We start from the raw sequence: 12,576 nt of genomic DNA, 5'->3' as shown, positions 1-12,576 counted from the left end.
AGGTTTTTATAACTTAATGGGGATGTTAGCAAAACGTTCTTAGAACATATTTTTTGTTAGTTGGGTTGGAGATTTGCAAGCTTTCATTCTCAGAAAATATTTCCCAGCAGCCATAAACCGCTAATGTGATGCTAACCATGCTAACGCTGCCCATGCTAACCAGCCAAACTGTGATCCCCATTTTACCAATGGCATACAACCAACCAAAGTAGTTCTTAAATGTGCATCCAAAGATGACAACACATCTGACTTATGCGAACAGTTAGTCTTTTGTGTGGTTCACCTAATCTCATCTATCACGATGAAGATCAGAGACTAAGTGGCTCCGTGATCACGCTGCCAAGCGGCATGTCACACCTTCTCCAGAGGCATCCTGTGCAAGTGTACACGCGTGACCTGCAGGAACCTGCACATCTGCTCATCCACGGGTACACTATGTAACCGCAATTATATCTACCAACCTCAAAATGTTTGCTCATCGTGGAACATGTACAGCCAAATCCGTCCTAAATGATGTGAAAAAATGCAACCCTCCAGAGATTCAAAACATTATATAACTTTTCGGAATTGCAAATCTGTCTCTATAAAGGAATAATTGACCCCAAAAATAAAAATGCTGTTATTATCTAGTCACAACCGAACACGCCAGTCTGAAGATGAAGAGAAATTTAACTTACAAAATGTAAGCTTTTAGGATGAATACTGTTATCCGAAAAAGAAAGAAGGGCGCACGGCATTAGAACAAACCCAGTGTGAGTAAATAATGACTTAATTTTCATTATAGGGTGAACTATTCATTTCAATTAACCATTATTCCTTTTTTCTTTATATATATATATATCCATAAAAATCAGCCTTGCTTTATGGCCCCTGATCGGCTTCCTTTATACTCCAGGCTTCTCTACAGCCCAACTAAATAATGGATTGTGTTTGTGTGCGTTTCTGAAGTGAGTTCAATCCTCGGCACTTAACACTGCCCTCTCGTTTTCTCATGAAGAGCTCTAGTTCAGTAAAGCAAAACCGAAGGGTAACTACTGTGAAAACATCTCTGGTTACCTCCGTGTCTGTGGATGTGTTCCTTACTGGTTTTTAAACGAAAGGGGTTTGAAGCTCTGAATGAAAAATGACAATACACTGTGCACGACCCAAACGGATTGAGAGCGCATTCACTTGCAATTATAAACCACATGAGAATGTAAAAACAGGAAAAAGTGAGCAAAAGTCCCTCAAGGGGCCAGCGCTGAAGAGGTAATACTCTATTTTCAGGGAGTATGTGGTTGAATCTGACATCGGTATTTATATTTTTTAGTCGTTAAAGGAGATTATAATTTGTTTCTGGAATAGAAGTCACTTACCTACAGTAATAATGAGGCTGGTATACTTTGCTGAGATATGACCACGTATTTATTTGGTTTGAAACATGGCTTTGTCTGCTTCCTGAAAATGAAGACACACACAATCCAAAGCATTTAGAAGTGGTATTTATTAAAGGTAGCTGTCTGGCAGAGCTTGATAAAGCGGACCGCACTCCTCCGACTCGTTTCAAGTCTCCCGAGGATGATTAGGAAATGAGCATGTACATAAAAAAAATAAAATAAAATAAAAACGTGTTTTTTACTGCAAAACAAAAATGTTGGAAAACTAGTGCTTTTGACAGATCCTTTGTGCTCAACTTAAAGCAAGGCCGCAGAATGCTTCGTCACACGCCACTTGTTGGCTCGCTGGACTAGTGTAAAGCGGCAACAGGAGTGCAAAAAGCCCATATACACACACTTTAAATCCCCCGGGAGATCTCGACAGTTTGAGTCCCATGAATTACACCTGAAAAGAAACTGTTTGTTGAGGTTGTAAAAGTGTACAACGACAATAAAGAAACTGTTACATGTAGTGGTTGAAGCAAGGATGAAGCAGGATCCATACGCAGCACACTTTATTAAATAGACACAAAACTTAACGAACGGTACTCAGGAACAAGATTACAAGACCAGAAACAGCCACATACACATAAACAATCAAACAAGAACTCACAAAGACAGGGCTGAAACACAAGGCTTAAATACAAGGGATAAACGAGCTAGACAAGATAACAAGGGGGCGTGGTAATCAGAAACACCTGTGAACAATGATCAGACAATTAACAAGACACATGGCAAACTGTGAATCACATGACAGACAAGAACAAGGAACAAGACACAAAACCCACACCGTGACAGAAACAGACAAGGTGATTGCAACGGGTTAATGTAATATTATTAGTCATGTTTGTGTGTGTGTGTGTGTGTGTGTGTGTGTGTGTGTGTGTGTGTGTGTGTGTGTGTGTGTGTGTGTGTGTGTGTGTGTGTGTGTGTGTGTGTGTGTGTGAAAATCTCGAAAAACATTGTTTGTAAATGTGGTAAAAAAAAAAAAACGTTTTTTTTTTTTTTAAATTAAAAAATGCAGAAAGTTTTGTGTAAGGGGAGAGACTATAAAACCATTATGTCTATGCTATGGAATGTCCCCATTTAGAAATGTGCGTGTGTGTGTGTGTGTGTGTGTGTGTGCGTGTGTGTGTGTGTGTGTGTGTGTGTGTGTGTGTGTGTGTGTGTGTGTGTGTGTGTGTGTGTGTGTGTGTGTGTGTGTGTGTGTGTGTGTGTGTGTGTGTGTATGTGCGTGCGCATTAGGAGTGTGAAGATACATTTAGCTCACAAGACAAGACGAGACGATATTTTAACACTATATGTTTAAGAAATCTTCAATGGAAAAAATGGGAAAAATAGTACCGTATTTTATTTGACTGAAAGTCACAAAATACAAAACAAAGCTGGTGCAGTTTGTAATGTTTTAACTAATCTAGGGCTGTCACAAATGATTATTTTGATAATCAAGTAGCCCAATTGATCGATTATTTTCAAAAATGAATCGAGTAATCTGATTTTTTTGTGGTAATATAAGTGAATAATAGCCTTTAACTTGACTTAAATACATAAATCATAAGTATCAAGTATCAAAATCAAGTTATTGTATGGTTTTATTGAACAACACTGTTAAAATACATAATGCATTCATATCATATTGACCCAAGGCAAAATCTTGTCATTTCAACAGGAATCCAAAGATTTTCCCATTTACATTTTTAATTGGATTCACCGCATTGACCAGAAAGTTGCTTGGTTAAAAGTGACTTTTGTGTTCATACATCACTACACTATTATTGACCATAGACAATGGACCTGTGATTCCACCTTAATTATTCATTTTGTCTTTTACCTTGTGTGTGCAACCATTAAGAAAACCCTAGCAACCACCTAGCAATGTCCGAACAAGTTTAGCAACCACATAATACCCAAAATCACCGTAAAAATTGCATAGCGTCAACCTAATGATCACCTTTGTTTGGTACACCCTAGCAACACCCTAACAGCATAGAACACTGTAGCAACCACCTATAGCACCACCCTTACAAACACTCAGACTACCCTAGCAATCGCATAGTAATATGCTTTAAAAAAAAAAAACACCTTAGCAGCCACACTGTAAAACCCTGGCAACCACTCACAGCACCTTAGCAACCACACATGAACATGCTAAAAATCACCCAGAGGAACCTGGCAAAATCTTTAAAAAAAAAACACCAGCACCCCACAGAAACTGCATAGCAATGTGCTTACGACCACTTAGAATCACCGACAACACCATAGCAACTGTATTGCAATGCCCTAGCAAACACAACCATGCAACCTCATAACAAGGTGCTAATAACCACTCAGAACACCTTAGCTACTGGATAGTAACACCCGTACAATGACACACAACACACTAGCAACCATTCAGCAACCGCATAACAATGCCCTGCCAACCACCAACAACACCCAAGCAAAAGCATAGCAACATCCTAACAACCATTCAGAACAACCTAGCATCTGCATAGCAATGACCTTGCAACCACAACCAATTACCATTCAGAACACCTTGGATAGTAACACCCTGACAATGACACACAAGACCCAAGTAACCATTCAGAACACCTTAAAAAAAACTGGATAGCAACACCCTGACAGTGACACACAACACCCAAGCAACCATTCAGAACACCTTAGAAACTGGATAGTAACACCCTGACAGTGACACACAACACCCTAGCAACCATTCAGAACACCTTAGAAACTGGATAGTAACACCCTGACAGTGACACACAACACCCTAGCAACCATTCAGAACACCTTAGAAACTGGATAGTAACACCCTGACAGTGACACACAACACCCTAGCAACCATTCAGAACACCTTAGAAACTGGATAGTAACACCCTGACAGTGACACACAACACCCTAGCAACCATTCAGAACACCTTAGAACCTGGATAGCAACACCCTGGCAGTGACACACAACACCCAAGCAACCATTCAGAAAACCTTAGAAACTGGATAGTAACACCCTGACAGTGACACACAACACCCAAGCAACCATTCAGAACACCTTAGAAATTGGATAGTAACACCCTGACAGTAACACACAACACCCTAGCAACCATTCAGAACACCTTAGAACCTGGATAGTAACACCCTGACAGTGACACACAACACCAAAGCAACCATTCAGAACACCTTAGAACCTGGATAGCAACACCCTGACAGTGACACACAACACCCTAGCAACCATTCAGAACACCTTAGAACCTGGATAGCAACACCCTGACAGTGACACACAACACCCAAGCAACCATTCAGAACACCTTAGAACCTGGATAGCAACACCCTGACAGTGACACACAACACCCTAGCAACCGTTCAGAACACCTTAGAACCTGGATAGCAACACCCTGACAGTGACACACAACACCCTAGCAACCATTCAGAACACCTTAGAACCTGGATAGAAACACCCTGACAGTGACACACAATACCCTAGCAACCATTCAGATCACCTTAGAACCTGGATAGCAACACCCTGACAGTGACACACAACACCCAAGCAACCATTCAGAAAACCTTAGAAACTGGATAGTAACACCCTGACAGTGACACACAACACCCTAGCAACCATTCAGAAAACCTTAGAAACTGTGTAGTAACACCCTGACAGTAACACACAACACCCAAGCAACCATTCAGAACACCTTAGAAATTGGATAGTAACACCCTGACAGTAACACACAACACCCAAGCAACCATTCAGAACACCTTAGAAACTACATAGTAACACCCTGACAGTAACACACAACACCCTAGCAACCATTCAGAACACCTTAGAACCTGGATAGTAACACCCTGACAGTGACACACAACACCCTAGCAACCATTCAGAACACCTTAGAACCTGGATAGCAACACCCTGACAGTGACACACAACATCTAGTAGCAACCATTCAGAACATCTTAGAAACTGGATAGCAACTTCCTGACAGTGACACACAACACCCTAGCAACCATTCAGAACACCTTAGAACCTGGATAGCAACACACTGACAGTAACACACAACACCCTAGCAACCATTCAGAATACCCTAGCAACCGCATAACAGTGACCTTGCAACCACTCAGCACACCCTTGCATCACGGCGGTGAGTTTTCTGGGCATACGTCATCCACAAAACTTCTTCACGCGGTTGCAGTGCAGTACTGCAGTAGTGCTAAATTATGATGTCATAACGCACATCTCCAGAGCTATAAAAGCAACCGAGTGAGAATAATGGTTATGTAGGATCACCGTTTAAATCCTTCAGCAAAGCATCTTCCTCCCAATTCACTCCTTAAGGCCTTAATATCCATGAAGATATTAGCTCAGTCAGTGGACTGAGACGTTATACGATGAGAGAGAAGACCATCAAGAGAAAACTGCATCCAGTGGAGTCTTAATGCTGTAATAACACTGACTGTTGAGCAGAGCCCTGTACCGTGAGCCATATGGTCTTCGTAATATCAAACAGTTGCACTGACTTTCACCCAGTAATGTCATTTTATATAATACAGTAAGTTATATAAATATAGTAGGACTTTACATTTTCATATTTTAACAAAAAAAAAAAAATCAGCTTGAAAGGTAAATGCAGTCGTTATTCAACTTTCACATTCCATCTTCATGACTGGTGCGAGTTGCATGACGCATAGTTCATGTCACAAAATAGACTAAACTAGGTCTCGGGGCCTGTTAAGACCATTAGACTGACGAATGACAAATGACAATCACAATTAAGTTACTCAAAAAAAAAATCCCTCTTTTAAATGGACAAACCCGTTAGATGACTAGATGCTCCTAGTCGGGGAAATTACAGCATGTTCGCCGGTGCTTTTTTTTGGTTTTATGTCTCATATCATCTCTATCCGGTTTATAGGCACCATTCTTTTAAAGTCATTTGCCAAACAAAAACAGCTTGACGCAAGGCAACACAACACATCCTGCCACACCGTTAAATGTTTTTTTCCATTGGGCCCTCACATAAAGTCATGTCTGCCATCTTCTGGAGCACTGGAGAAAAAACTCTGGAACTCCACAATAAGCCTCAGATGCTTCTCTGAGACGGCAATGAGATTAAATAAAGATCAAGTTAAGTTCGCTCCTTCTCAGATGTTTCTCCCCCGAGACCCAACAAGAGTCTCTAGAGTTCCAGAAGAGATCTCAACAACGTCTCAAAGTGTCAACAGCTTAATCAAAAGTCATTCAAAATAAAGGTTCTAAATTGGAATCAATGGTTCCATGAAGAATCTTCAACATCCATGGAATCTTTCCTTTGCACAAAAGGTTCTTTATAGTGGAAAAAGATTCTTTAGATTGTTAAAAAGATCTTATTTTAAGATTTATTTTAAGAACTTTTAACTTTAAGGCTCTCTGGGGAACCAAAAAAATGGCCGCTTTTGGATCAAACATCAATCTAATTTAAGACCTAATTATATAAACTCGTACTGTCCACCAACAACTGTCCTTTTTATTTCCCCAAGCAAGGAATTTAAGGAGACACAAAGTTGGGTCTTGAAGAAATGAAGAAAATTCAATCTTGTAAGGTATTAAAAGGAGCTCATCTATAACCCGAATTTAAAGATACAAAAAAGCTTTTCAAGTACCAGCTCCGTTCGTGTAGCATTCCTTTACTTTTCCTCAAATCTATTTATTTCTCCGTTAGGAACATCACAGGAACATTTCATGTTGGTTAGATCACGCTTTGGCTTTGTGGGTGGGAAACTTGGCGCAGCCTTCAAAAGAACTGCAGGCACAGTTGTGTCTCATTGAAAGTCACAAAAAGAGACCACAATTGTGTTGTCATGTCAGGAATATGGCAGCTAGCGCCGTTAAAAGTGACATAATTGTTTAAATATTTGTCAGGATGCGAAACTGCATGTGAAATTCAGTGGCAGTAAAGACATCATGTCAACACGCTCATGGGAGTTCGTAACCATTTTACATTTTTGACCAATTGGAGGTGAATTGGTATGATGTCATTCATCTGGTTATGACCCACTGAGGGTTATGTTTAGGGGTGGGCTATCATGCTATCATCCTTTTTAACATATTTTTATAAAAAAAAAAAAAAAAAACATCAATCCAAAATTGTAAATTGTGACCCTGGATCACAAAACCAGTCACATGTCACATGGGTAAATTTTTGGCAATAGCCAACAAATATGGGTCAAAATTATAAATTTTTCTTTTATGCCAAAAATCATTAGGATGTTAAGTCATTAAATCATGTTCCATGAAGATATTTAGTAAATTTCCTACCGTAAATATATAAAACATGTATTTTTGTGAGTGAATGCAGCACAATCGTGAACATAAATGGACAAATTTAAATGAGATTTTCTCAATGTTTCCATTTTTTTGCACCCTCAGATTCCAGATTTTCATATAGTTGTATCTATATGAAAAATATTGTCAATATACAATATACAAATATACAATATACAAATATTGTCCTATTATAACAAACCACACATCAATGGAAAGTGTATCTATTCAGCTTTCGGATGATGCTTAAATCTTAATTGCAAATAATTGACTCATGTGACGTTTTCTCATGAGCTCGGGTTGTCTGACATCACACCAATACATCAATGCAGGCAACGCCACAAACAATTATTGAGAATAAATCTCTTCTTAATGGCTATTTTATACTTTTTTTCTTACTTAAGAATATTGCGTATGCTAAAACTTTATTTCGATGGTCCACTTAGACATTCTACTAACTATAAGTAACTTTGCAAATAAATGTCAACTTATTCTACAAACCCAAAGTTATAGAATGTCTAACATTGAAATAAAGTGTAACCTTATGTATTCCCAAAAACACTTTTTAAGAATGTTCTTATCTTGAGACTGTTCTAAATTCGGCTTTTTTAAATTTGTACGATCTTCTTAAAAATCATTCAGCACAAATGAGAGAGCACAAAAAGATGAAACGCAGATTAATGTAACGGATCTTTGCGTCTGGCTCTTTATAAATGACTGTACAATGGTGCATTAAAAAACGTGATGCAGAGCGCCAAACTCCAGTCAAACTAAATGGCTTATTATGGTTATTACGCACTTATTACGATTATTACGTTTATTTGCAGGCAGTGTTTTTCATTTAGTTGATAAACGAGTCTTCACCATATAATCTGATAACAACAAAACCTGTAATTTTGTTTTAAAGTCCCCCTGTGGTGTAAATCCAGCTTTTAATGTTGTTTATATTATGTCTATGTGGTGTTTTTAATATATTTTAAGACAAATCTTAAAAAAAACCATTGCTGAGTATTTTCTCCTTAAAACTGCAGTGAACCAAAGACAGTCTCAAAAACATGGTTTGTTTCTGACGTCACAAACAACCTTGTAACCAATCAGATCAACGTGTGATCGTCAACCAGTGGATCTCTGAGCTGAGTGAGTCAGTGGAGGCGGGGATAATTTGCATATTCATAGAACCTATTCATAAGCTATTTTAAGTTTACGTTTAAATATGTCATTTTGGTGATCACAAATAATTTTTAAGGATACAATGATTAAATACAGGGGCACTTTAAGAAAAAAAAGTGAAAGACTTTTTTCAAGTGCAATTTTTTCAAGGATTGCTCTTACGAACATTCTGACTTTTTCGAATTTATCTTCAGAAATAAAGTTAAATCTTAAGGAAATAATTTGTGAATCCGGCCCCAGCTGCCAGTTGCAGTAACATAGCCATTAAAGGTGAACTATGCAGGTTTTTGGGCCGCCAGCCGCCGCGTCAGGAAGTATCGTGTGATATCAGGTCTCGCGATGTAACGAATTGCTTTACGGCCAAAAAAATCTGCTAAAATTCTGTCATTATTGCGCTCCCTCACGCTGTTCGAACCCGAATGTAGAAGCCGTTGTAAAGAATGTCCCGTCTGCTGTGATGTCGTTGATCTACTAGCCTCTGGTATCCGAGAGTCGATAACAAGTTTTTCGACAGTGTTGTCAAATATCTACTCCGAAGCTGTAGGGGGCGCTCTATAGAGAAACCTGCCAGCATAAAGCGAGAATACAGCGAAGAAATTCCCAAACCTTGCTTTAAGATTGTGTCTCAACTAGTTTCAACAACTATTATTTAGCCAAGTCTTGCTTTGCGGAATTAAATCTACCTTTTGCTGTAAATGACCAGTTTTTAAGAAAAAAATGGACCACTTTATTTCGATGGTACACTTCAGACACTCTTTTAACTATAAGTAACTTTGCACCTACATGTCAACTAGCAGGAATTAGAGTATTAGTAGACTGTCTGCTTAATAACACTTTATTTTGATGCTCCCCAACAGACATTCAACTGACTATAACTCAGAATTACAAAGTAAATTTGCAAGTACATGTCAGTCTACTAAGAGAGTTAGTTGACATGTAAATGCAAATTAATGAGAGTTAATTGATATGTAGTTGCAAAGTTACTTATAGTTAGTAGAATGTCTAATGCCCGGTACACACTGATTCTGGGCTGTCCCAGACGAAAGATGACCAATCGTGGCTCCTAAACGGTGGTCGTACAGTGAGAGAGGCTCAAAGACGGCCGTTGTCACGGTCTTGCAACCAAAGATAATAGTGTCAGAAATTTAGCATGATCATCTCACAGTGTGTTTGCTGCTACAAACTATATCTACTGACTAGCCAATAAAACATGAAATGGTGTATTGGCGAATTGATCTCTGAGACATGAAATGGATCAACGCAACATGGCCCTAAAACTTAAACCTTACCTTAAAGATGAACTGAACTGGAATTTGAGTAAAGGTGATGCACAGATATATTTTATTTATTCTCATTGGTACAATTATTAAAATGGCAGAATTTGTTAAAAGGGATAAAATGATACATTGAAAATGTTGTTGTTGTTGCACGGGCGCCGCCATGTTGGATTTCAACATTCGGCTATGTCACTGGCATGGTATAGCTACTCCATTCACTGGTGAGGGTTAAGTCCAACAGACTGAAACTCCTGAGTACGCGCAGCTAACTTTTTTGCCCCATTTATTGCTCCATTCATAATTGACTATGTACATTGCAAATGCAATCTAAGGGCGGGGCTTCAAGAGCTTGTGTGTGTGTTAGCAGCTGCGATTAACTCACGCAGACACACTAAAATGACAGAAACTGTTCTGCCTTTAATGTTAAAACTGAGTCAGAGACTCAAGAAGAAGTGACAACATGTAGAAGCAACAGGACGTCTCTGAATGGTTAGTTGATGAATTTATGTTGCTGATGTGGAGTTAACTATCTTCAATTAGCATATTCTGTGGTAATCTATAAATCGCTCGTATAGGAACTGTTGTGAGATGCACACAGAGTGACTTTCTATTGCATGTGAAAAGATGGATGCTAAAGTTTGAGCTGACTCACAAATGTGCTCGACTACAACAACTCTCCCTCTTCTCAACATGGACTGCGTGTTCAGGGGGCGGGGCTTATGTACATTTTAGGGTTGGTGATGTCCCGGAGGAATGTCGTGTAGTTCCTACCAGCAAATATCTCCCTTTGCTCTGAACTTTGAGCGTTGTAACTTTGCAGATGTTGTTTATGATCAAACAGCAACATTACACACTAACTACAGTTAGAAAAGTGAAATCAAACACCAATTTTGATCCATTTGCAAAATTGCCATGCCAAGTTGGCCTCTTTTCCCTAGCATTGACCTCGTCCATATTCTCCTCTTTCGCTTCCTCATCTTTTTTTCAGCGCACACAAAAACCACAATTGCCAAAGTGCGATTATCTTGCTCTATTTGTTCACCACTAGCACACGCTGAAGACGTTTTATTCTTCTACACTAGCTTGAGTCGTAGCCTCTGATTCGATAGGTGTCATCATCGTACAGTCATACATGTCGTACCCAAGTCGTGTAGTGTGATTATAATGATCTTATAGGATTGCCGAAAGTAAAAGGCATAGTTACTACAAATATACTATTGAAATAAAGTGTAACTAAAAACATGAACTAACTTTTAAGATTAGTCTACGCAGTTTATGCAACGCTGTTCCTAAAAAAAATCCAAATAAAACCTTGATCTTTACAATGAACATATAGCATCAGACCCTAATTATGGTTCTCTCTCTTTAAATCCAGCATAAAACAGGGAACCGATCCCATGTCTTGCACATTCCAGCAGATTTAGTTAAAACATTCATCATTATCATATACACTGAAAGTGTCTTGCCACAGTCTTGGTAGGAAATGTCAAGGCTTCTTCGAGCCCCCTTCAGCTTCGTGTGTTTGAGGTGAGCGCTTCACCCCAGGATGCTCGCCGGAGACAGCTTCCATTGAGATAATATTTCGACAGCGGTTACAGTTGAGAACGACGCCATTGCTCATTTCAGGTTGTGCCCACGAAAAATGCAGCATTGGCTTTTGCTCTGAGGAGATAGCGTGCAGAGCGCTAGGCCCACAATATCAGTCTGTTCTCTGGTGGACACGGGGTTTTACAGGCTGGTCTTGCTGTGGAATATACTAATGCTCTGTTAAAAGATAGAGGTAATGTACAGTTAATGCTCACGGATTAAGTCATTGAGTGTTTGACATTTCTGTCCCCGCGAAACATCAAGAAGCCTATACTGTGCCTTCAAAGTGCTAACAGGAATGCCATATAAAAGCAGATTTATTTTTGGTTCTATATTGGACAAAGGTGACTCTCCTTTTGTAACCTTAAAGATTTATCACTTGTGTTGGTGTGTGTGTGTGTGTGTGTGTGTGTGTGTGTGTGTGTGTGTGTGTGTGTGTGTGTGTGTGTGTGTGTGTGTGTGTGTGTGTGTGTGTGCGTGCGTGCGTGCTTGCGTGCGTGCGTGCGTGTGTGTGTGTGTGTTTTGTCAAAAAGTAATATGGTGTAACAATAATAACATTGATATAACATAAATATAACATAAATGCTATATAATAACATTAAAAAAGTAAATAATTATTCTTAAATTAATTGTAATTTTTTACATTGTATTTATTTTAATTAGAAGTGTTTTATTTTTTAAACAATGTGTTAAAATAATAATAATAAAAATATTTCGATTTTTACACCATTTTGTCAAAAATGTCATGTGGTGTAACCATCAAGTAAAATGTAATAACATATTTTCCTTACACCTTAAATAAATGTAACTGTACATATGTAAAAAACAAAAACAAAACAAAAAC

At 38.8% G+C, this 12,576-nt stretch overlaps 1 protein-coding gene across 1 annotated transcript in view; it reads left to right on the top strand.

Annotated features, from left to right (window-relative positions):
• Positions 1 to 2,146: 2,146 nt before the first annotated feature.
• Positions 2,147 to 12,576, top strand: part of LOC306988749 (uncharacterized protein) — a gene marked incomplete at its 5' end in the record, with an annotated part of 28,577 nt that continues 18,147 nt past the window's right edge. Inside the window, one exon of the mRNA XM_079593898.1 lies at positions 2,147 to 2,224. Coding sequence (XP_079450024.1) covers positions 2,147 to 2,224 — 78 coding nt within the window. The remainder of the gene's footprint in view (positions 2,225 to 12,576) is intronic.

Source organism: Phoxinus phoxinus (assembly GCF_949152265.1).
Source record: "Phoxinus phoxinus genome assembly, chromosome: 20".
In the NCBI taxonomy this organism is placed as follows: Eukaryota; Metazoa; Chordata; class Actinopteri; order Cypriniformes; family Leuciscidae; genus Phoxinus; species Phoxinus phoxinus.
The sequence above is the reverse complement of the archived record's forward strand: the minus strand, read 5'-3'. Positions and strand labels throughout refer to the sequence as shown.